The sequence below is a fragment of the Coccinella septempunctata genome, chromosome 8, assembly GCF_907165205.1.
Source record: "Coccinella septempunctata chromosome 8, icCocSept1.1, whole genome shotgun sequence".
Taxonomy (NCBI): Eukaryota; Metazoa; Arthropoda; class Insecta; order Coleoptera; family Coccinellidae; genus Coccinella; species Coccinella septempunctata.
Window position 1 is genome coordinate 21,330,225 of NC_058196.1, and position 27,836 is coordinate 21,358,060.

At 37.3% G+C, this 27,836-nt stretch overlaps 1 protein-coding gene across 1 annotated transcript in view; it reads right to left on the bottom strand.

The window, feature by feature from the left end:
• The window catches only part of LOC123319598 (protein timeless homolog), a 358,706-nt gene that overhangs the window by 265,452 nt on the left and 65,418 nt on the right, over positions 1 to 27,836 (bottom strand). Inside the window, exon 9 of the mRNA XM_044906624.1 lies at positions 16,229 to 16,326. Coding sequence (XP_044762559.1) covers positions 16,229 to 16,326 — 98 coding nt within the window. The remainder of the gene's footprint in view (positions 1 to 16,228; positions 16,327 to 27,836) is intronic.

Genomic DNA, 27,836 nt, shown 5'->3' on the forward strand with positions numbered 1-27,836 from the left:
ATTGCCATATATCTCAAAAATGTTTGAAAGTAAAAAAAAATTTGTAGAAAATGTTATGCTCTACAACTTTGTGATGATTGCGAAAACGATTTGAAGCCCAGGAAGGTAGATATTTAAAAAAAAAACTGATTTTTGTGACTTTTATTGCCAATTTTTATTGTTTCGTCTTGCTGAAACTGTCAGATTATATTTTTTCCGTTATTCTTGAATTATTAGCTTCGAAATAAGAAAGAAAGCCATCACGCTCGAGAATGTACACGTGACGTTTTTTTCTTGCAAATTTGGCGCCCTCCCACACATTTTCCTGACGCTTAAATTGTCAGATTTAGAGAATATATACTTTTGAACATAATAGTAATAAACTACATATATCTAAATCTGACGCACCCGAGTATGTACAATGATCGTTTTTTTTACTAATCTGGCAGGCTATCCTAGACAATTCCCCCTATATACAGATCTAATTTTTGGTAGAGGTACTCTACAGGGTACAGGTATCTCGCGTTATATTAATCTAACACCTTCGAGTAAATCCCGAATTTACTCCCCAACTAAAACTGTGCGATGAACGTACTTCATGACGTTAGATGTTTGAATCATGCGCATTATGACAGGGTCCCACGTCACGTCAGAGTAATCTGTATGCACCTTGAGCCAAGCGTGAAGCTATGAGAACGTGCCCATCAAGGTCACTAGATATCATTACAGATCTCACAACTTTTCATCTGTCCATGTGCTCAGAATATCCAAGAAGGTGAGAGTGATGAGAGAATTAGACTGAGTACATCCTATGGGCGTATCTTCCCAGTGACGAGACAATAAAAAAAAAACAAGCAGCAAGAAAAAATTGGAGAGACGAACTGAAAGACTCATATTTGATTAAGTGATTAGTTCAGTTTGAAATGTGGCGCAAAAATAGGTGAATTTCAACTTGATTATCATCATATTTCAATAATCTTCATCACATTATATGCACTGTTGTTTTCCCCTACGCCATGACTTATTTTTCTTTAACCACTTCCAGCAAAAATTGCAAGCCTAATCCTACGAGACATAAATGGAACGTGAAGAAAACGGCTCCGCAGGAATTAATTTTTACGCCACCCTAAATAAAAACCCTCCACTATATTTTTACGGTTCCGTCCGAGTCGGAAAATTCGTCTGCGAAATCCCGTTTGATGAATTGTTTACAGCCGATTTTATTATTTTAAAATCCCCCGTTATTTTAGCGCGATACACTGCGAAAGATATGGCCACTTACAATGTAATGGTCTCGTTGTAGAGCAGAAATGGCGGTCAGATGCGGATTCAGGGAAAAATCAGTTGATGAAATGGAAATCCAGTTCAAGGGAGATTTTTCTTTGAAGTTTATATCGGTTGAAAAAATGCAGGGTGATTAAAAACTCGAATCCTATTTTTGAGGATCTTGAGTATCGAGCACACAGTCTAACAATTCTTCTTCACTCATCAGCATCAGAATTTTTTTTTCGGTCGCACTAGCAGCACCAGTACGGGAATTGCCAATTCGAAACTGTCGCAGCCGTTGATAATCATCTGGATTATCAAGATGGCAAGTTGGTTCTCGCCTATAAGACAATCTCCTGTAAACCTCCCGACAAGCTTCACTTTTGAGTTTGTGAACTAAGGAAGGGTTCCTTTTGTTACAAACACCTTGAAATCAAGGTTTAAGGCTAGCCGTACAGTGAGGGCAGCGTAGCCTAGCTGAGCACAACGGAGTAATTACAGAGGAAAACTATTCCTGTGTTCTGCCTGAACGATCCCCGCATTTTGAGCCTAGCCTAGCCAAGCATAGGGGAGCGATGGGCGCATATTGCACGCAGATAGTTGTTTCTGTGTCTTCTGGTTAGTTTCTTTCAAAAATATGGATCCAGACGACCTACTTTGGGATTCGTAGTCAGATTCGGAAATAGAAAATATTAAGTTTTTATATAGTTTGTCAAAAAGACATGAAAAATAAATATGGAAAAGTGATTATTTAAGGAAAGGAAGCACTCATGGGAAATTCAATTCATTGAAAGAACTAAGTGATGATCAAATGAGAATGTATTTTCGAGTAACTAAACAATAGTTCGAAGAACTACATGAAATGATTAAAACTAAAATACAAGGAACAGCCTATCGAAACTGAAATAAAACTCACAGTTTGTTTGAGGTATGAACAATTCAATACAAAAATTATCTATTTTGATCATATCTAAAATTTACAAAGTAGTTCGGAAGAGGAAACCTCTTCAGAGGAAACTGTGCGCACTCCACAAACGACGCAGGGCAGAAAGAGTACTCTGTTACTACGTCGCTCAGGCCTCTGCTCTGCTCTGCTATGTCCAATATGCGACGTTCTATTTGATTCCATTCGTTACGAATTCCTCTACTAGGCTAGCCTCTGCTGTACTGTGCTTGAGTGCCCTCAATGTACGGCTAGCCTAGTAGCGGTTGTGGCTTCCTCAAGCTCTTCGTAGCTGAAGCTACATTCGTAACCAATTCACAGGCCGAAAAGCACTTCGGCACGGAAGCTGAGCAATTCGAATTTTCTGATACCATTCATATTCATAATGATATTAAAGTCTAGCACGGAATTCGAAGTCTGCAAAATTTCTTGCACTATCACTTCGGCAAGGGTTTTTGTTCGGACTGTGGATCATAATGCAATGCTTATAAATATTGTGGTCTGTTACATGTTCAAGTCAATTGCCAATGGCAGATTATGGGCAAACTTTCGTACCAAAATGCCCGCGAATCGATAACGAATGCAGCTCTACTCTAGTTAGCATTATGTCAATGAGGTAATAAATGAAAGTTTGCGTGATATTTCGTAATAGCATTGGCGAGCTGTTGTAATGTCAGCAGTAGGTCAACCAAACGGTGCAATTGATGTGACATTACAGGCCAAACATGTTCCATACAATTTTGTTCTGGAGAGGCAGCGAGCTCAGCCATTCGGTTAATACCATGCATTTTTGTGCGGTCGTTGACAATTTTGATCTGGTGTGGACGAGCATTATCGTCTATAAACATAAAATTGTCGCCAAGTGCTGACGCGAATGGAATACATATAAGCTTCACACTCAAATAACGGAATCTTACCCCTGTAGCGGTGACGTTAATGAAGATAATAAGATCTGTTTCCAGCAAAACATTTGTCCCCCAAACGCACCCTGAGCCATCACTGAAAAGAATAGTTGGAATCAACGGTACCGCTGACCCCGCTCTCGCCACGCCATTTTTCGCCCATACGACCAATACAGACGAAATCTGTACTCCTCAGTGAAACGGGAGGCTCTCAGTCTATGAGTATTTCAGTTCTCATGTTGTAGAGCCCAACGATATCTTACACGCCGCTGCTCCTTACTCAATCGCAGTTGCCTTACGGATCTTCTTGCTCTCAAAATGAAGCTATGCAATTCCCAATTGTTTGTCCAGAAACTATCGTACTGGTAGCTGTATTGAGAGTGTGAAAAAACTTGGGTAATAGCGCCGAAGCAGATCCGCTGGCTGTATGTCACGTTGTTTAGACCAATAATCACCTGCACACAACGCATTCAAACCCAAAACAAACTTGCGAGACTCCAGAGAACGGAAAGCCTCATGATTTCAGGGTTCATGGATACAACTGTATCCAATTCTTTTCCAGGGAGAGGCAAGACTAGCAACTCACAGGCTCCATCACATAACTGTAAATGAGCACCTAACCTAACTGTAAATGAGCATGATGAACTCATTTTCGTGCCCAATCGGACAGCACAACTGGAGTGTGTAAGACGCAGACATACGCAAAATGCAAAAATTAAGTATTTTCTGGAATATCCACAATTTTTGAGTGTGTAGTTGAACTGACATTCTCGAGCATCTTATGAGACGTGGAAATTAGGTACTTCTCGACTCACCCACTGTTCGACTGAAACAAAACTCGTATCGGGACGAGGCGCTACATTTTCATTCATATCAAAATATCATAGGACAAATTCACCGTCCGATATCGGCCGAATGCTCAGAAGTGGACACAGCCTAATGGCGAATCCAGACGCACGCACTATTCCAACTCTGCACCCTAGTAAAACTGTGTTGTTTGATGTTTTTATGGCTGTAGTAATGAGATGAGGTGGTTTTGTACGTTTGGATACGGAATAACATATAAACAACGAATACGGCTCTGATCTAGCCAGTAGTTCACATAACTAACATTTGGCGAGCACAGTCCCACTCCACTCACATCCTCCACCCGCCAGCAGACTCGCAATAAAATGAGTGAGAAATAATAGGGGTCATAAAGCGGGACCTTAAAAAAAAGGCACCCGACTCGAAAGTGTGATTTATAGTTGGTTTGAGACGTTCCCTTCTTTGCTTGTCCCCACGGAATAGCTTCATTCCGCTGGGATACTTTTCCGTCTTGGCCCGAGTGGACCCCTTAAGTATGCTATGACGCGAGAATTTTTTATCGTGCCCCTCTTCGAACCTTCGGAACCGTGAAGTTCGATTGTGTTGAAATTTGGCGATTTCAACAGTTCTCGAACGTGAATTCCGATGAGTGGCTTTCGTTTCAAGGAAATTATTTTCATTCTGCACAATATCTGCTCAGATCAATAAAAAAGCACATTACTCCATCACTTTTGTTATCGGAATTAGAACATTGAGTATCCATATTTTTTAAGAAATGAATTGTTCAACAACAACCTTAGATTGGAAGGTATCATAAACATACTAACTGTGTCCATTCGCTTTGCTGGACGAATTTCTTTTACTTGACTTTCTCTTTCCATAACAATAATAACAAAACAAAAATAGATTTTTCCCTTCTAAACTTCAAATGTACGCTTACTATATTTCTATCCGTGGATTGGAAATTGCCGTCCCCACCACAAAAGTTTTTCTCAAAAAAAAAAAGGAAATTCTTCTGGATAGGGGACAACCTGATCACCGGTATGAAATATACCTAAACCTATTCCCACACCTACGTACCTACTTATATACAAAATTTCGTGAGAATCGATCGAGCTGTTCCGAAAGGGTTCGCACACCAACACCGTGAATCGAGTTTTTTATATATTAATTTTTGTGCCAAGGATGCGAATATACCGAATAACTTAGGGAAAACCTTCGATAAGGCTTTTGAAACTTGTCACCAAACTAAAGAGGATTGGAATATGTGGTTCACCCCTACTTTGGTTTGAATAATATTTAAGTAATAGGTTAAGTATACATCAGTTGAAGGTTTCAAATCGTGGTATTTCGTGTAAACCTGTGGTGTACCTCAAGGTTCCAATTTAGTGCTCTTGCTTTTCATGATATTGTATATAGATGATGTGGTAAAATGCTTTGAAATATGTAGCATTCTACTGTTCTATTGTTCTATCTGGACAAATTGCTGGACTACTGCTTTGCCAATTCACTCTAGCTGAATCTTGTAAAATGTCACGCAACTTCCTTCACCAGAAACATAAATTACATCGATTTATCATACAAACTACTACGCTAAATTCAAGCGTATTAGGGATCTAGGCGTCCCATTTTACTCATGCACATGTGCATGTTCTGCAATCTAATGCTCGGATTCGCGTTAAGACAAAATCGCCACTTTTCGAATACCTTTGTGTTAAAAAAATAAATTTCACATTTTTAGTTCCAATACCACTCATTCGACAGTGCAAATGCGATTGCGATACATTTCTTCCTACAATGAAGTAATTTAATACAGTGCACATTTTTCAGTACTTATTGGACCAGAAAAGTTGTATGTTCGAATTGTAGAGCTTCAAAATACAAAAATGGAGAACCTGGATGGTGTTCCAAACGGGCACGGTAAATGGACACCTTTGATTACTAGAATCTAGAATAATATTCAACAGTACAACAAATGCTTTGAAATTGAATCATTTGGAGGAACACATTTGGTTCAAGGCAATATTAGGCCCATATTCGAGGTTATTACTAAAAATAATGTTCAAGATCATTCAGCACGTTCATAATGTATACATTTATCATTATCGATTCGAAGCTAAATATTTCATCCAGAAGGCTAATCAAAAAGAGTAATGTTTAACCCCATTCACCAATTGAATTGCAATGCAGCAAATGATTACGGTGCATATCGTTCAGTAGGTACTGATTGGACCAATTGAAGTTGCGTGTACGAATTGTAGATTTTCAAAATACAACATGCACAGCTTCTGAAGTATGTTGCAAAGTTTGAAGGTGAATTTGAAGCCTTTGATTACCCCACCAGAATCTCAAAACCATGTTCAGCTGTACAAATATCTTTAAATTTCATTTAAACTTTCCAGGTTGCCAATACACTAATCTGCACTCAAACGTTTGATCGGTTGATTATGTTACGAAATACCATGCAGCCAGGTCTATCAGACTAGCCCCGGGTTTTATTAAGCTTGATCGGGGAATCAACGTTTGATTGACGAATAGACGTCAATTTATTATCAAGCGATAATTCAGTCATGATCATTCAGAATATCGTTCTCGCATCAAATTATGATGTTTATACGTCCATTCAATTATTCTCGATTGCTACTTCCTCAATATATTCAGAAATAAAAAGGTTTCAGTGATTTCGTTCTAGATGAGATCGAGCAATTGTCAAAATGTTTATCAGTTCTATGAAACCCGTTGTAGGTCAATCAGAACCTGAGAAAACATTGATTAACAACTTCATTGAAGCAACAATATTAGGGCAAGTACAGTGTGTTTCACGTAAGCTAGATTTTGTTGACTATTAGCAAAAATCAAAGGTAAATTTTGTCTTAAGAATCGTATATCGTGAAAGGCGAAGATTAGCATTTGTATCGTTTTCCACGGCTCCGCTCTTTCGTCGAAATTACCGCCGTAGGCTGATTTTTATCAGGAAAAAAACCGCCTCCGTAGGTTGCACGTCAATTTCCTCCCAACTTCTTTCGATATCCTGCCATTCCGACGGTACTCCGTGACTGGTGGAAAGGGAAATTTATTACGCTTTTGAATTTTTAGCAGGAACGTCGACCGGCGAATACGAAATCTGGGATTGTATTCAGAAATTCCAGATGGCACCAACGACGCTCAAACAATACCCGGTTGATTATCCCCCCACTGAACTTCATGAGCGGGCGTTCGAAATTGAATATCGAAGCTGGCTTGATTCGATAACGATACCGATGCAACGTTGGGGAAATATTGATGGTTTGCGGATGTTTCCGTTTCGTTTAATACCTACTGCAGAAAATGAGTATCACATACGAACGATTTTGTTATTTCAACAATATGCTGATGCCGCTTATTCAACGAGCATAGGGAAGACTTGGCGAAATTCTGTTCGGACGAAAGATCAGATGGAAATGTCTGCAATTGATGAATTCTCATGAGTAAGAAATAGAGTTGGTGCAACAATATTCCATTCACTTTATTAAAAGCACACCTAAAATAGAAACCTTCGTAGTTATCAAGGGAAAACTGGAAATATTGGATAATTGTCATTTCAAACTAATTTAATAATCTGAGCCTTCCGTAAACCACAGAAAAAAACTAAAATTCTGTGTTTAGTTGAATAATTTTGACATTTACGCCCAGTTGCAGGAAAGTCTGTTAAAATTTAATGCTTCATTAAAATTTTAATCCTCCATTATTGCCTTAAAAAATGGCAGTTTCAAATTTTAATGGTACATTAGACTATAATTGCCGTTCCTCTGACGCGGCATTAAGGAATTGTTTCTAATAAAATATTGGGATTGATGAGAAACCATGAACAATTCATGAAATGTCAAGACTATTTATCGGAATACCACAGTTTCCCACTGTGGTTTCCGAAAAAAAAAACTAATTAGGCAGTTCAATTTTTATTTTCATTATTTCAAGTTTTTCCTTGATTACTCTGAGAGTTTTCATTTATATAACTCATAATTGGGCAATCAGCCTTTCTTTATGAAGAATCGACTGAAACAATAAAAAAATATTTGTTGTAATATTAAAATCTTGAGCTTTGATGAACTCCATTTGTCCTAATAGTTGGGGAGCCGACAATGCTTAATCGGGATTTACTCGAGTGTCGTGGAGACCTAGTGGATTTTGAAGATTAGATGGTAGAAAGAAAAAAAAGATTTTATGGTGTATGCACTTTCAACGGTGGGGAAAGCGTCTGCAGGTTCTCAAAGATGTAAAAAAAAGCGTCCATTGTACATACTCGAAGGTGTCACATTAAGATACTGTACATGGCCTACGTGTCTCTAATAATAAATTCATTCAATCATAATCTGACAGTTTTTTGCATGGTGGGGCATTACGGGAGATTTGAAATTTGATAAAAAGAAAATTTCGAGCGGGTCACAAAGCTACTTTTGAAGGAACTGACAATTCGGACGTGACACAAGGTCACAGCGGTCCTTTGAAAATGCAAAAAAAAATCGTTACTTGTACTCGAGCGTGTCAGATTTTCATACAGTTGGTTAATTTCGGTGTTGCAGAAGTGTTGACCCATTAATCTGACACTAATCAGGGGAGGCTTTTTAATCTGGCAGTTATCATCTTATCGTTTCTGTATTCATCATGAAAGTTGTAGGTAATATAATTCTATAAATCTTTTGTCTGAAGCAATTTTATATACTTCTAACCGTTTTTGAGTTAGAGGCAATAAGGGAGAGGAGCTTAGCCACACATGCGAAAGACCAACGTCAATGTAGGAACCCAGTCTAATGTACATTCATCGCCATATATCTTAAAAACGTTCAAACGTAGAAAAAATTGCTTCGGACAAAATTTTTAGAGAATGTTATGCTCTACAACTTTTATAATGAATGCGAAAACACTTTGAAGCAGGGGAGAGGGGACAATTATTCCCTGCAACCTTAATGGTCAATTTTAATTGTTTTGGCTTGCTGAAACCGTCAGATTGTGTTTTTGCCGTTATTCTTGAATTATTAGCTTGAAAATAAGAAAAAGGCCAACGCGCTCGATAATGTAGACCTGACGTTTTATTTTGCAAGTTTGGCACCCTCCCAAACATTTTCGTCACGCTTAAATTGTCAGATTGAGAGAATACATACTTTTCAACATGTAATTAACCACATATATCCTGAGTGTGTTCAATGATCGTTTATTTTTTACTATTCTGACAGGTTGTCCTAGACAATTTCCCCTATATACAGATTATATTAATCTGAAACGCTCGACTAAATCCCAAATTTCTCTCTTGGGCTCCCTAACTAAATACTTGATCTCCTCATAAACAGTGAACACCTCTCCACTTTTTCGGTTAAAGCTGTAAACAGTGTAATTATAGGTACTTCATAATGAAAACATTGAAAATGATGAAGATTTGTCAAAAAAAAAACACTCCAAAATAAATATTAAAAAATGTGACCATTTTATTCATAAGAATCCCAATACTTAACTCATAAACCGTTGAGTTTTCACCCCAAGATAGAGCATGTGCTGTTGAAATTCCCATCCAACAATGCGAAGATCTACAGGGTGTTATATTGTAAACAAGAAAGTAGTAGGCTGTTTTAAGTATCACCGGAAGTTGCAGAATTCAGAAATTATGTAAATTTTCACAGAATTGTGATTAGTTATCCATAAGCGTCTAGTTAATCATTCAACTAATAATGCGTTTGAATTTTTCATTGCTTCAAATCTATCGCGGGGTATCGCCCCGTATATAACCTGTACGCAAATTATTCTCTATAGTTAGAAGCAAGAACTTGCCAAGATATCTCCACCAAAAATGATATGATGTACCTAGATATATGACAACAAAAATCCGGTTCGCACAGAATTATCGGAAATCTTACACAAAGTCCACCATCTTCAGCTGAAAGGAGAAGAAAGGAACCTAATCACGATGCACGTTTATCACCGAATATCTTCGGCCTAACGATTCTACTTTGCAACCGCCTACATTCTCCCCGAAAACGAATGGCCAAAGGACTCCCTTTGTGCACAGGCTGGCACAGATGGGTGAAATTTCTTTGATGGCGTTTTCAATCAAAGAAATGACCAGGCCTCCAAAATATCGCCCGAGCGAATTTTTCTCGCTTATTATTTTTTTCCATCAGCCGACGGAGAACCGTCGATTTCGCCCCATCCATCCTCCTCCGCCTTCCGGTTCGATGAAAAATTAGGGCCCCGACGTTTTACCGCTTTGAAAAATTAAGGCGGGAGGAGATAATGGTTCTTTCAATTTTCTTTGAGGGTACAGGACGCTCATTAATTATTTTCGGCGGATGCTCTAAGGCTGGTTTATAACTATCGTTCGAACATGATATCCTAGTTAATAGATGGGTGTGAGAGGCGACAACAAACCTGAAAAATCCACTTTATTTAATTAATTACTACCAACAAGAAGACTATGAAATGAAGGATAACTCTGGAATAGACCTCACACGAGGATGTATTGAGATCTAGTTAGCCTAGACCAGTTCCATGCATAAAAATATATTGCGTTACCATAGCAACGAACAATAACTCATTAGAAGTGTCAGTGTGAAGTTTGAGGTCAAAAACATAAATGAACACTATAGATGGGAAACTCTTGGATAAAATTTTGTCACGAAGAACAGCGCCATCTCTTAAAAGTCAGCAAATTTAATCTCGATTAGTTTGTCGAGAGCGCTCATTACGCTTTGATAAAGTTATTTTATTTCATTTTATTTGGATACAACTATGTAACAAATAATACTCTCAGTTCATACATATAATTTATTAGATGAAATCTTTACATATTACCTATCGAGAAACAATAGAATATATGATTGACAAACAAACAAAAATCAGTGAGATGAAACTTATCCATCTTTTATAAGGTGAAATACCACAAATTTGGAAAAGCTTCCGAGCACTTCATGAGAAAATCGAAAATCATACCTCTTCTTTGGTACTACATCCTACGTGATCAGAAAGGATTTATTCTTGGAATTCCTAATAGTCCGGTTTCTGAAGAATAATGCCAACCATAACTCTATAAGGAACCATAAGAACATTTTCAACAATTTTTTCTCCCTTCTTTCACTTTTTTCTTTGCTCTTGAATTTAGGTACACAACAATATTTCTTCACAACGAAAACTCATAATAAAATGAACAAACAAATTTGGAATCGAATGTTGATCATTTGACATATCAATTTCACACACAAGCGCAGAATCAAAGATTACCTTAGTCTATGCTACAAAGTCACTCTAGTTTATGCGCAGAATTATTAGCGTAGGAAACCAACATTTTTTCATATTAATTTGCTGGCCTTCCATAGATGGCAGCAGTTCACGTCATTAATGAGGAAGTTTCACCCCCCTGGTCAAAAAAGTAAACCAGAGTTACGCAATAAATTAGAAGAAAGAAGATGTCCACCGAAATTGGAGTATCGAGGCATCATCAAGTAGGTACCTGTATTTAAAAGGGTTAAGAAGTAAGCAGATTCACGAAGATATGCTTGATACCCTTGGAGATCAATGTCCTTCGTATGCGAACGTGAAAAATTGGACTGCAAGCCTCAAAAGAGGTAAATTTTCCATTGAAGATGATGACCGATCGGGAAGGCCAGTTTCTGTGTCAGTCCCCGAAAATATCGATGCAGTTCATGACATGTTTTTATCAGACTATCGAATTGGGCTAAAACGGATATCTGAAGCACTGAATATTTCATACGAACGCGTTCATCATATAGTTCACGTCAATTTGGACATGAGAAAAATTGCTGCAGAATGGATCCCCAAATGTTTGAATGTTGACCAAAAGCGTGCAAGGGTAGAAGCATCGCGTTCGATCTGTGCTCGATTTGAAAACGATGTCGGATGTAGACTTCTTGAACCGAATTGTTACTATGGATGAGACTTGGATACATTTCTACTATCCAGAAACAAAGCAACAATCGATGGAATGGCGACACTCTGGTTTTCCAATACCTAAGAAGTTTCGTGTTCAAAATTCTGCTGGAAAATTTCTTGCTTCAGTTTTATGAGATTGCCATGGAGTAATCATGATTGATTTTTTGGATAAGGGTAGAACAATAAACGGAGATTACTATACGACATAACTGTCCACTCTAAGGGAAAAAATTAAAAAGAAAAGAGGCGGAAAGCTATCCAAAGGTATTTTGTTTTTGCAGGACAACGCCCCAGCACACAAATCTCATACTGCCAAGCAAAAAATTAGCGATTTAATCTAATGTCAATAATTCTTGAAGAAAGGCTATGGAAGGTGAGAATTAACCTTCAGATACCGTGGTATGTTTCGTTGAACTCCCAGCGATCATAATCCTTGATTGAGGAGAGCGAAGATCGGAGGTTTTTCCAGTTTCCCTCCCGGGCATACGATACTCATTAATTATGTTCGTCCGATGTTCTACGGCGGGTTCATAACCGCTATCGTTAACACACGAATGATACCCTTGCGGATTTCTGCCGTCGCTTTAGTCGGGCTCACCCCTTTATGAGGATAGAAAAAAAGGAGTAACGGTCGATCGAGACTGTTTCTAGCCGGATTCCCGCCGTCCTGTATAATCCGACATGCCAGAACAAAATCGGAGGGTCGTAAAATAACGTTTCGAAGGATTTTTATTGGGTGTCCTCGCGGGAAACCATTACTGACTCCTCGTTCGGGAAATTCGTCGCCCCGGTCCATCACTGGAATAATTGAAATTTACCACACGAAGAAGAAATTTCGGAGCGGATTGAATCGAACTGAAATAAAAACGGATAGAAGGAAATTCCTGATGCAAATGAGCAAGGTTTTTTTTCATAGCATGACCGAAAATATGAGAATAAAATCACAGGTGATATTGGAATATTAGGTATGTGCTCGTGTAATAAATCACCCCCGTCGTTATAAATGGAAGGGCAGTTTTCCACTGGAAATATTAAAACAGGTAATTCCTTTCAGAAAATGTGGACTGGATGATATAATTCGTATTTTTCTGAGGAGAAAATTCGAATGCAACTAATGTATAAAATCAACATTGAATCTATTAAAAAAAAAATACTCACTTGGTCGATGACCAACTTAAATCTAGACAATAAACAAAAAAAAATTTCCCCTTTTAAGCAGGCTTACATTAATGGGTTGAATTCTACTTCCTAACTAGGCGCACAACAATAATGAAACTAATCAATGAATTCGGAGGAGATTTCAGGACTCTGGAGTATATTCTCACTTTCATCTGAACCCCAAACGAGATAAAAGAAAATCAAAATTGAAACTTTTTACCTTTTTCAGCAATCGACGCTATTACTGAATGATACTTGTAGGAGAAATTCTGGAACACCAGATTTTTCATGCATAAAACGGCGGATTCATTCAGTCACTCCACTGCTCGACATATATAACCGCACTTTTGGAAAATCGGTCAGTTCGAAACCTTTTTGCTCCTTACTTCTAAGTCCCTAGCAACCTATTGTACCTACTCAGAAAAGTACTTTATATAGGCTTCTGCAACCCGCTGTCAGATAGACATCAAAATAAAATTGTGGAGGACGAACAAAGGTTTTTTGTATAAGATCTTAACAGATAATTTGATGTGTAATTCATACTTAAGTTGTGTGGTTGGATGTGGGGAGCCGGAGTAACAGCGAAAGAGTGAGTTTCTTTCGAAATCCTGGAGGAATTAATGTATTTAAGCATAAGAAGCTTCATTTGAATGATTTGAACAAGCAAAGACGACTGCAGAATACGTGGAATTACTTAACGCAACTGTAAAAGCTCCAGCATTTGAAAAGGGGAAAACACAGTGAGATCCTATTAAATTGGAGGAGATAAGACCACTTGCTCATGTAAAGATTCACGTGGAGAGAGTTATATAATTTGATTAGAGTATACAATCATCAATAATGTAATGGGAAGTTTTTTATTAAATACTGGACAGCAACCACTTGTGGATGAAATTATTTCTGTATGATGTGTAATGATCAATTTGTGTCCTCCAATTATTGCCCTATAAATGTTTAATGTATTCTATTTTTTATACTTGTTATATTTGTGTTCTGTTCATATTTTTGTACTGATGATAGTGTCGTACTAATTATATTTGTATACTGTTTATACAGTATTTTGGTACCAATTATATTGTCGGAGTGATTATATTTTTATACTGATCACATTGTTATACCGATTATATTTTTGTAATGACCATATTGTCATACTGATATAATGATACTAGTATTTATATTTTTGTATATCGTTCATTGTCAAGCAACAATTTTTTAAATCAAATTTGCTCCTGACAAATTCGTGCGATAATTTACGCAGGATCAAATAGATTGTTTCAATTTTTTACTCGATTTTGTTTCAGAGACTGGGAGTGAAAACCTTAAACAATTTTGGAAGATTATATTTTTCTACTGATTTGTTTTTAGACTGGTTATATTGTACTGATTCTATTGTTGAACTGATCATATTTTTATACTGTTCATATTTTCAGACTGATTATATTGTTGTAGTGTTTATATTTTTAAGACTGATTATATTTTTGTACCGTTTCTGTTTCATAAAATGAATAAACTTTTTCCTCCTCCTGAAAATTTAATGTTAACTAAATAATCACATTATATATTTACATTTTGAAATTTTTTTATTTAATCCGTAAATTATTTGTACAGATGCTGCAGAACCAGACGTTAGGAACACTAGTCAGCCCAATACATTCCATGTAAAACCATACAATTCCGCAATCTTCATTATAACATCGTATCATGGGTTGGTTGTTTTCTCTCCTCTATATGTACAGCAATTCATCTTTGCTGACCCTCAAGCGAAATACTTCCCCAAATGCTCTGGAAGTATAACTTTTCCATGAAAAGCCTCGACTTTTTCTAATTGCACTAAATTTTAGGTCAAATCCAATTCTTCAAACGTATAATTCTTCTGGCGACCATACAAAAAATCGCTATACTCCTTTTCTGTCATGGCCATCTACTTTTGTACTTGATAATAATATTTGTGGTTTCTATCTAAGCACAAACTTTCCTTATATTTTTTTAGGAAACACTCCTTTGCTTCTCCAAATTCCATTAGGATAAGGTTTTGAAATTGTATGGACATTTGATGTCCACACAGCCTTTTCCACAGCAAGTACATACATTGAACAATAGAAGCCGGTGATGTACAAAGATATGGATATTCTAGTGATAACTACAGGTGACAAATCCAACATTTGTCACCTGTAGATTTTCATGTCATAGATGGCCATATAATTTATAAGCTTCTAGAGCTATTTTTTTTAATGTTTCTTTCCCCATTCCCTAGCACTTGTTTTGCAACATATTTTGGCAGGGTAACATACATTCTTTCTCACTGATAATGATGATTTTTCCACAGTTCGGCACACAGCCTTCAAATTTGAAGCAGTTATTCTTCCAGCACTTTTCGTTTACCATCCTGATAAGGAACTTTGAAGGACTGTTTGAAGTCTTATTTATTACTGCTTCTACTTCATCTGCATTAATACTAAATTCCAATTGGGAAGCGATAATAAATAGCTCCCCATAGCTCACAGTCTCGAAATGTTCATCGTAAAACTCTCTGAATGGGTTCTCTGGCAGTTGCGGAACTCTAGACTCAGTAATTTCAATACAAAAAGGTTCGATGACTCTCTTTGAAGCAGATGAGCTCCCACTGTTTTCTTTTAGTAAAGATATTATTTCATCTTCAGAGAAAGGTGTAGTTTTCACTACGCCTGGTGCAGCACCAGAGAATATGTTTCCAAAATTTATTTCTCTTGATGGTTGGTGATCCACCTGTAATTATTCTGATTAATGATCACTTCTTCAGCTTGTGCTCTCTTCTGTTTCAGTTTGTAATTCAAGGTATTACTAATAATAGCATATCCTTGTAGTTGAAGCAGCATCATATCCAAAACAGAACCAAGCGAATGTATTATCTCAATATAATATCTGCTTCGAACATATCTGGACATAACATCATTCTTTTACTTTCAAGCATGATGGTCCTCTATCATCAAGCCTCAAAATTGTATGGCATACTACTACTCTTTCTTTTTAAATTTCCTTCGACTTATTTCTAGTTTCCGAAAAACCGACGGATATTTGTTTTACAAAATTCTAAGGCATACTGGGTTTTTTTAATGGGTGCGATTTCTAAAATAGTTCACTGATGAACTAAAACGGTTGTGGGTAAATTCTCGTCGAGATAATGTCATGTAAAAATAACGAGTATCTAGTGAAACGACATGCCATCAATTCATTTAATCGCTAACGAATTCAGTACAAGTTAGAAAGTTTTACTGACCTCCTAAATCGGCCAAGAAGATGTCCCTCAGGGCACCAAACTCTTCTTCGGGAGATATACCCCTGCTTCCAAAGGAATCGTTTTCTGGCCATACTTCCCTGCAAAACAAAACAATATTGACTGATTTGAAAAAAAATATCAATTTTCTTCTTGAAATATAGATTTGTCAATTCATTCATTGTCCACTAAGTTACTTTAAAGTAAGTAATTAGGACAGAGGGAAATATTTGACTAGTACATACAGGGTGATTAAAAATTCGAGTCATAATCTTAGTTTCTTCAAGTGAAATTTGTTTTCATCTCTAATACATTATACTCTAATATCTTTTTCATTTTAATTAGTTCTCATCCCCATAAATGTTATATGAATTTTAGAGCCAACATAGAAATTTGAAACGGGACTAAGAAATTCAAATTCGTGTAAATTGAGATATTTTCGTATTTGCCGAAACGAATCGTGGTGGACCTGATCGATTAGTTCACAGAGATAGAGGAAGCCTAATTCATTAATTATCCTAATATGTATACCTGGGCGAATACTCTAGGTAATTAAAATCAGCCTCGTAAATGAATACATCAAAATTTAAATCAGCATGCGTTGTTCAATTGAATGCGTATCCGAGTGGTCATCAGCTAGTGGCTAATGCTGGTTCGAAATTAGAAGGTTAAATTTATAATGGGCAATAAAGTCTACTCATTATAGTAGATAAATCTATACCGGAGTGAATAAATCTATCTGAACAACACATGAATTTCTGATATGTTGTGGATAGGTGTATTCTGATTAGAATCAAAGTGGAGATAGAAATCATTCAATGAGAAAGTAATGATTTCACGGAGTTAGTTGAACAGACAGAAAAGGGGACGGCTGGACGGCTCGTCTAGAAGTTTTCAGCAATTGTCCTTGCATTCAGCGTAACCGTGGACTCCTTTATGCAATCTACAATAACGATTACAAAAAAATAGCTACCAAGCTCTGCTTGAACGCATGTTGACGGCTCGCAACACAACGAAATGAAAAACTAGGTTGTTCCCTCAAACTCCAATTTCAGATTTTCACCTAAAACGGTCTGGGTACTCACAACAGTATTATAGAGAACTCAGAATTATTCAGCAGGAACAGTCAGGATAAAATCCATCAGAATCCGAATCGCTACTAACTACAGAATTAATCGAAATCAGAATTAAAATACTAAAAACATAATAATGGACCAGCCTGGGGAGTATTTCCTTTTGTACACACTGGTGGGGTGTGGAAACGGTATGTTCCTCATATACCAAAAATCGGTAAAATTCACGTTGATGAAGATGTCTTGACTATGGCTTATCGGTGCTAGCGAACAAAAACTTGGTTATCCCCAAATTCAGAGTTCTTTATATTAGAGGTTTTGTTATTTTTTATTGTTATCGGATTGTGAGGAATTCTGATTTATAATATGTAATTCTTTCATTTGTATTCATTAATTTTGTATTTCAAGCCTGAAAATTTTATACGGAAACGTCGACTTTCGCTTAAATTCTTTATTTGTTCCTTTCAATATAATGTAAATATAAAATCCTTTTTTCGAGCAGCGCCAATTGTTGGCACTAGAAAAGCAATTTTAATTATTTTTTTCGAAGAAAATTATAGAAATGAAATTCTATGGCAACGAGAAAACAATAAAAAAAAACACCAAAATCCATATTAAATAAAATAAAAAAATGGAGGTGGTGTTCCGCCATAATGTCAGCCTACTAGGTAACTTTGTTTGCTACATACCTGTTGATAAATTATTATTTTTTTTTGCAAAAACCATTCTTCCTTAAAGAAATTACAAGAAACTTCATTTGAGGGGTTCATAGCTGAAGTGAACCAAGTCCATGCAGCCTAGTTTTGAGATAAATTGCTTAAGTTGTTTACCATAAATTAACTCAAAAGTGACTTCTTCATTTATTATTATTCTTATGTAAGCATATGCTTACATTCTAACCTTTTAAAATCTACAGAATGAAGTCACTTTTGAATTAATTGGTGATAAACAACTTCTTAGCCATTTATCTCAAAACTAGGTTGCATGGAGTTGGTTCTCTTCGGCTATGAACCCCTCATTTGTTCAAAATGAATCAAGCAATCAGAAATCAATCTTTCAATGGAATAATGGCTAATAAATCACTAGTGCTTAATAAATGTTGGAGAGACGATCAGTGAACAATGGCCCATCAATAAAAAGTGATTTCTGAATAACATAATAATGCTTGAAGAAGAGCATAGATTATGAGCACCTTTTGTATCAATGGTAGATAAACACACATGCTTCAAACCACCTTCTAGTTCGAGGTGTAAATCCATTTTTCCATTTCTCACTCACTTTCCAAACGTCCAAACACCAAAAACACAGAAGCCCTGGGAAGCATACCACTCTGTACAAACTCATTTGCTATCAACTGATATAATCATAGACTAATAATATTATTTATTATAAGGCAATAGATATGATAATGCCAAGCAATAACAACCATAGATGACAGACAATGTAATTCGTCAACTTTCCAGACTAAAATCCCCTGAAGCCAGACTGCAGTATACCTCACCTACCAGAACAACTTCCATGTCACTGTTTATCTTAACTTCTCCTCTCCGGCAAATTATTCTCCCGTTAATTTGGTATGTAAATCAGAATATTTCGGCTGCCTGCGGCAAGGCATGTCTCTTATTTATTTGCCGGGTAATAGGAGGTGGTAAATTTCCCAAAATCTTAGAGACTTCCCGGCAAACTTCCCCCAGACTGTTAGCCGGATTTGGAGAAGGATTAGAAGTTCTGGCTTTGCGCCTGAATTTTCGGGGTGCTGACGGCGGTAGGAACGCGGGGGGAGGGGGGGCGTTTTGCTTACCTGTGCCGCTTTGCGGACAGTGCAGTACGTAGTCGGTGGAGCTTAGGGGCGACCGAACGGGAAGAATAATAATGGAAGTTGGGGTAAACATGAACACAGCCTGAACAAGCAGATATCGAAGTTCGTTATGCGTGTGTGCAGACTGAATAAATCATCAGGAGTTGTGGGGCGTTGGGGGCATTCTGATTGGTTTGTAGCGTTTTGAATTGCGATATCAAATTGGGAATTCCGGGAAGAATGACAAAGAGCGGAAGTATTTGATGATTACTACATAGCTTTAACCCGCGGCATTTCGTCTTTTTTTTCAGATGTTATTATTTATTTATTTATTGAATTTTTTCACAGAGGATAAAACAATGATGGCTTTTTAGCAATATGCGAGTAGAATATACTGTTCCACAAAAGTATAGGGAGTTCAGAAATTTTGTTACCTTTCATACCATCAACTTTGGATTCAAAATCGGAAAATTAGTTTTGCAATAATGCCTACACGTAAACTTAGTGCGGATAAAGCCAACAGACTCATCTGAAATATCATTGTACAGGGTGGTCAAAATTCGTTGCCTTAGAAGGAAATCGCGAGAACTATAAGAGCTAGAAGGAAACGGATGACACATTTCCTCTCTCTTTTTCAGAGGTTACAAATAATGGTCAAAACCGTAGCCTCCTACGATTCTCCGATCTAGAGTTATCAGAAATAATGGGATTTCGAAAAGTTCTCATAACTTTTTTGTCTTTGAAGTTACAGATCTGAAACTTAAACCTTCTACAGGCACTTTTTCATGTATAATCCACTGTAGAGCTCAAAATATTTCTGCATTTGCAATCATTAGGCGAACTCGTTTTCTGATATGCAAATTTTTTTATTGAATTTGTTATTTTTGAATTGAGAAAATATCTTTTGTCAGTAGATTCTACATCAAAGTGCCTAAAAAGGTTCAAGTTTCAGATCTGTAACTTCAAAGACAAAAAAGTTATGAGAACTTTTCGAAATCGTCAAAATATTAATTTTTGTCGATCTTCAGGAAGAAAGAGCTCGAGAATGTGCCATCCGTTTTCTTCTAGCTGCTGTAGTTCTCGAGATCCCCTCAGTAGACAACGAATTTTGCCCACCTTGTACAGGGTGGGCAACATTGGTGATACCTGAATTACAACTTTTTCAACCCAACGAGATAGAGGAAAATGCATGGCACATTACAGTCGTCTTTTTTCGAGAAACTAATAATTGCATCAACTGCGTCACTCTATCTTCTTTTGTTTTCGAGTTATAGGTCAAAATCAAAATTTCAACTTTGGTTATTATCCCCGTTTCTGTTTCTGCTAGGATGTTGAAATGAAAACATTATACAAACACTATTTTGATAGTTATCCAGTGGCGTACTATGATTTTTTCCAACAGGTATATTCGCTGAGCTATAACATAAAGATGATGTTTTCTTATGAAAACAGTAGTTTGAAATGACTTAGAAAGACTGAGGGTGATGTGTAATATATTTCTGAAACGGTAAAAAAATGGCGATTCTTTCTAAGACATTTCAAACTACTGTTTTCATAAAAAATAACACAACTTTATGTTATAGCTCAGCAAATAAACTTGACGGAAAAAATCATAGTACGACTGGATTGGTATCAAAAAAGTGTCTGTATAATGTCTTCATTTCAACATCCTAGCACAAACAGAAACGGAGATAATGACCAAAGGTGAAATCGCCCAAATAAAAATTTTAGCCGGTAACTCAAAAACAAAAGAAGATAGAGGAAGGCAGTTGAGGGCATTATTAGTTTCTCGATAAAAGACGACATGAAGGTACATTCATTTCCTCTATGTAGTTGGGTTAAAAAGTTGTAGTTCAGGTATCACCAATTTTGCCCACCCTGTACAAGTTGATTCATAACCATTGGGACGTTGCCGAAGGATTAATAATTTCAAACAAAATATGACGATGGGATCAACTAGGACTCAATGAAATATTGCTGTGAAAAAGGACCATTTAGACTTTTTTCTCAATTTTTTGCTGATAATTTGAGAGTTTATTTCCCATTTCCATCAAATTGATTTTGGAACCGTGGATTTTTCCAAAAACCCAAAATTCAAGAGATCATTGTGAGTTTTTCATCGGAGAAGGAGTTATGTTGCTTTGACGAGGTCAAATGAGACCGAAACCATGGTCAGCATCTTCTCTTCCTTGGTGGAACGTTCTCCCTTTCGTTATCTTGACGATGACAAATTGGCTAGTTCGATTCGAATCGTAACACTTGTTGATAGTCATATCAGCTGGTGGTATGCATCTGAATTAATTCTTATTATTGTTTTTTCTTTATATTGAGTACAGGTGGTCTGAAAGGGGCGTGTGTAAACGAATTCTGTTCATCACACGGCATTTTTAGAGAAAACCTACAGAAACTTCATTCCATGACGACTTGTATGCATTCGAATGTAACAAGGCCTCATTCTGTTCGTTTTGCTCATTATCATGAGTTATACCTTCTACCGTCTATATTATTGGATGGAAGTAAAGTCACTGCTTTCTTGAACACCTACGCCGGTAAAACCGTCGCTCATTGTTAATTAAGCGTGGGTTAACTTGTGAGACAAAGTTAGGATGAATTAAGGTTTTAAACATCTAATTATAACAATACCTCGGTCGTCTCAAGCCTCAACCTATGAAGCGCTAGCTATTCCGGGTATGCTGAAGGAGACTGTTTAATGCTTCATGAAACTCAGCATTCTATGTTGTCAGATAATAAAGCTCAAGGAAGCGGAATTTAGAATCAAAGGAGGGCTGAATTTTACGCTAACCAATTATGGACCGCCAGAAGTATTGAAATCCGGAGAATCGATACTAAATTAATTTTGCGAAAAATACTGAAATCATGGAAAAAAATTATGACTTCGTAGCAATAGGATCTACGATATAAGGCTCTTGAAAATATACGGAATTTCGGGATTGGTATAAATAAATGTATTTCTCAATCTACGGAATAATACACATATTCAGGATCTTTTTAAAGGTAAGGCTTTTTCACACAAGGATAAAGTCATCATAATAAGTCATTTTACCAAAAATTGTCTATGAAAAATATTCAAGATGGCTGAGCTACAACCTCTAGAATTTCGACAAAATTTCATCAAATTTTGAGTACGGGACTGTGATAGGTAAAAAAAACGAAACAAAATATAAACATATTGCTGCATCGTGGGAGAGTTGTTGATCTTGTTGAAATGAGGAGTTGAAGTAATGTGACCTGGTGTGAGCGTTTGTGGGACCCGGAAGTTCGAGCGTTTTCGATCATGCTGCTGTTGGACGTTATTTTTCGCTGCTGTGGTGTGCCTGTGGATCTCCGTTGGTGGGGCTGTGTCATGTGATGCCCTCGGTTGTCATATAAATTTTGGACTGTTTGCTTGCCCTGTTTAATTAATTTATGTATCTATAGTTCTTTTTTCTTTTTTCTACACTTTGTTAATAACTCGAAACAAGTGTTCTTGAACTTATCGAGTCATATTGTTTATTCTTTGGTTGTGATATTATTGTTGTGTATATTTATGCGAATAAACTTATTATTATATTATTATTATATTGCTGGCCCATGGTTCATTACATCTGAGTCTATCTGATTATTTGTAAATAATTCAAACGAATTTTTTGGTGAGATTTGGAACTAATTTATTCTATTTCTTTACACTTGCGTCCTGAGTCTTTTTCTGTCAGTTGGTATCGAAACGAGCCATATCATAAAATCGTTGAAGTTACTAAATAATGAGAAAAATTGGCTCTAAAATTGGTCTAGGCAGACCCTGTTCATGTTATGGACGACCAGAGCTCTTTCCTATGTCTCTATTTGAACACCATTGTCACAATTTTGGACCAATGCAAGGTTTGAGGCGAAAAGTTCTGTTAGAATTGCAAGTATCGATTGAAATGTATTCTGGAGGCATTCTGCATTTCTTGATAAACTAAGAAGTTATTAGAATTGCAAGCTTGTCAAACTGGCGAACTTGAAGCCACATATCCCCTGACCACGGAAAATGTTTGGTTTAGAGATGAAACAGTGGTACTTCAACATTTCTTGTGGAATTTGGTTCCATAAAAGGGGCAGAAGCTCTCTCAGATCGCTCAAGGATTCTGGGGTAGGTTGATGATTATCTAATCTTCTTTGGAGCATATCCCATGCATGTTCTATGCAAGTCAAATCTGGTGAGTGCGGAGGTATTGGTAAATGTGGAATACCAAGCTCCTCACGCGCATTCTCAACTATGGCTGCAGGTTGAGGTCTAGCGTTATCGTCTAGAAATTGGAAAGCTTCATCAATAGCAGCGTGAAAATTTGGCACAACATTGTCAATGACATGCATGAGTGTAAGGCGATCATATTCCCAGGACAAATCTGTAGATCTGTGCGCCCGTTGAAACATATCCCGGCCCATACCATAACACTTCCCCCTCGGAATGGATAGACTTCTTGGACATAGCGACATAGATTCGAGAATCTGAAAATCGTCCATATCTGTATTCATCAGTGAAAAGGACACTACGCCATTGATCGTTCCAATTGATATGTTGCCTTGTTCATTCCAGTCTTTGACGCTTATGGTCACGTGTTAATCGAACTCCTCTTAATGGACGTCTAGAACCTAGATTCACCTCTCGCAAACGTCGTCTGATGGTTTCGATGGAAACTTGGACCCGATCTGCATTTTGAAGAGTATTACGTAGCATTCTACACGTGGATGTAGGGTTTCATCTCGCTGAAACGGTGATGAAACGATCCTGAACAGGTGTTGTTTTTCATCGCCCACCAAGCCTTAGTCTTTCCAACACGGAACCTGTCTCCTTGAACCTATTCCAAAGTCGAGATATCACACTTTGGCTGACTTGGAGTCTTTCCGCTACAACAACCTGAGTTAGGCCAGCCTGTAGCATTCCGATAGCCCTATTAGCCTCAGCGTTTGTTAATTTACGTCTTGGCATTTTCAGAAAACTCGTTTCAAATCGAAGCCGTTGATAAACTGACTTCATTTCAAAATAAGCATATTCATGACGCATATGCAAAGAACCAAACTTCAGAAAAAAGGCGACCAGATTGACAAAATGTCTCATACTGATTTTTATTGAATCGATTCAAAATGTTATTGAGTTTTAAATGATTTCACAGCGATTTTCTCGAAGATTACATACTTTTAAAAACGATCGAATACGATATCCCTAACTCTTGTGGAGCAATATATTTAACTTAATGCTACGAAAGCTTTCATCAAGTGTATTTCCCCAAAATTTTTTGCTAATCAACCAACAACGTTTCTTGAACGTCCCACGGCAGATTTTCGAAGCCAACATCTGGAGAATAACGAACTATCTTACTTGAAAGCCAGCAAAAATCCGCCCATAATGAGCTCCCACATCGAATCTCGTTACCGTAGCGACAGGCCGCCTACTCGAAACTGCAGCGCGAGACGCCTCGGGGATATATCGAAAATCATTTCGCCATAATTTTCCCAGGGAATAAATAATTAAATTCCAATTATTCAGAGTTTTGGAGGGCCTGTTTTCCACTCCTAAAATACGGGCGTGTGGAGCTTCTTCCCGCCGACCTACTTAATTTAATTACGCATCAGTGTAACGGCGCGGCGGCCCGATGCCGTCTTTGAGCTATCGCCGGCTCTTCGGGTAAACGACAAGGCAGCCTCCTTTAATTTCGAAATTATGATGTTTCCCTTTCGACGTTCCAGGAGGACCCGACATGGGAGACTTCAAAGATCCACGAAAAAAATCGAGCGACTGAGACTACGTTTTCTAATTTGACGTTATGGGCTGTGCGAGGAGAACAAACATTTCCTGAGACGGGTTGGGGAATGTGGGTCAAGACTTACTTGATGCGATATAAGGGTCGTGAAGTGGGCTTTTTTTTCTTCAAGCGGATGAAACTCACGAAGAATGATTTGTGCCTCAGTTTCGGAGACTATATATTGTAACATTTTATTACAAGGTAATGGACGAATTTATGTTGCTTTATTTACTACTAGCTGAACCACTAGACATTTTCATTTTAAACTTTCCATTAAAAAATTTGATTGAGTACCTACATATTTAGAAACAGATTAAGTTGAGGGTTTGTCAGCACAAAAACAGGCTATATGAAATTGATTGCGTCAAAATAATGGATTTTCGAGAATTTCTGCAAAAACATATCCAAGATGGCTGAGATACAACCCCTATAATTTCGACAAAATTTCATTGAATTTCAAGTACGGGACTGTGGAAGGTGACTCCGGCATCGTAAAAACGAAACAAAACGTAAACATATGGCTGGACAATTAATGGTTCAGTACAAAGTTCATCGGATTAGATGCATCAGGTCACTTTTGAGAGAATCATAATTGTTGTATCGTGCAATTTAGTGTGAAAAAAATGTAGAATATCGAAGCAGTTTCTTGAAAGTGCTTTTGTTAGTTATGTTGAAAAAGTGCTATGATGTTTCAGATTTCATCCCATTTTCACGACGATTGTTGGAATGTTCGAACAAGAAGATTGTGATGCCCATTGTGAAAAAATTCGTGAATAATTTAGACGAATTTCATTGGTGAGTATTATTATATTTTTTACACTTTTGTACTGAGTCCCTTCTGTCAATTGGTATCGAAATGAGCCACTCCATAAAATCGTGTGAGTTCCTAAAAAATAATGAGAAAAATTCGGCAATCCTAAGTTTCCATTTTCATTACCAAGTAAATATCGAACGAGCCAATATCCTGAACGAAACCACATGGTCGAATCAGGAGACAAGTTTTTTCCCACTGTTTTGCGATAATTCAGCTAACAAACGGTCTAGGGTCGTATTAGGACCTATTTCAGTAATAGTTTTCAATTATTTTTTCAACTTTGTTATTTTGAAAATTTTGTATAGGGTGATTTTTGGAGAAACGCTTCATTTTGACCAGTTCTACTTTCTGTTTTCAAATACACCCTGTATACTATCTCTCCATCTGCACTGGTCAAAAATTCAAGACAAAACTTACTTTATATACATGAAATTAATTTTGGAATTGCATGTGGAGGAGTGTATGTTTGCATATTACAGACTTAATATGGTCCTCATGACACTTGATGACTTTGCTGAAAAAAATTACAAAAAACTCATTTCTGTTTACGATATTTTTTTGTGTTCTGGAAGTATGTATGATAATGGGATATTGTCTGGTAATGTGAAGTATCCATCGTGGATTAATTGTCACGAGTTTAATATGTGTTTCGAAGCCTCTCAACTTGAACAATTAGTGTTTTGGTTAAACGAGGATTCAACTCAACAAGAAGTTGCTAACCGTATCCGGGTTCAGCAAAGAGTAGTTAGTAGGAAGTGGAATCGCTATCGTACTGGTGGAATTGCTGCATATAACCATGAGGATAAAAGAGCAAGAGCTACAACCGCCGCACAAGATCGGCTAATACGAACCTGAGAACTGGAAAACTTTAGAGATCCTGCCTGTTCTCGGATGCGCTCAGATTTCGTCTGTTGGTGTGGCGAGAACGGAGTCAACTTAATGGCAATAATAACAATTAATTCAGATGCATAACACCCGCTGACAGAAATGTCAACAAGTGTTACGATCTCAACTTAACTAGCCAATTTGCCATCGTCAAAACACTAAATGGAGTACGCTCCATCGAAGAAAAGCAGATGCTGACCATGGTTTAGGTCTCATTTGACCTGACCTCGTCAGAGCAACTAGCTTCTTCTCCGATGGAGAACGTTTGGAATTAATGGACCCTTATTCCATACTGGCAAGCGCTACTGAGTACTATCACTGGATAGTACTCACACAGAGCGCCACCCAGTATGAAACGATATCCGATTCAATCCCCTCCAGATAGAAACCCAGACGAAGACAATAGCATATGTCCCATATTTTCTCTAATTCAGTACGCCGATTCGCTTTGCGAACAACATGCTTGTAACGTACTGAGAGGTTTGGGAACACGTTCAGGTCACGGCAGAAATGATGTCATCGGTAATATCATGAAAAAGGATCACGCCTAAACAGTGAGGCAATGAATACAATAATAAGAATTTATCGTATATCGTTCCATACTGAGTGGCGCTTTGTGTAACCGTATAGTACTCAGTAGCGCTTGCCAGTATTGAATAAGAGTCCATCAATTCCAAATGTTCTCTATCGGAGAAGAAGCTTTGTTGCTCTGATTAGGTCAAATGAAACCGAACCCATGGTCAGCATCTGCTTTTTTCGATGGAGCGTACTCAATTTGGGGACCTGGCGATGGCAAATTGACTAGTTCAATTCAGAAAGTAACACTTGTTGATATTCATATCAGCATCTGAATTAATTTTTATTTTTGTATTCATTGCCTCAATGTTTAGGCGTGATACTTTTCATCATGGTTCATGGCTTCATGGTAATGTTTGATAATGCTGTATCATCATCTTCACTCATTTTTAAAATGTGGTATATTCGAAAAATTTTATATCCGATTACGTGGTGGCGTGACGTCAACGGCTTATTCATTTTCTAGACGTAACTAAGACCAAACCCAAAAAGAAGTAAAAAAGACCTACCGCAAAACCCAGTTATTCCGAAAAAATTGAGGACGCTCTCTCGCATTCTCCGTCATCCCGTTCATCTTGAGGGACCATATTTTATTCATTACCGACTTTGAGAACACTCTCCAGTCTACCGCCGTTTCTCTGTGGGATTTTAGACGCATTTAAAACGTAATTCATCTCCC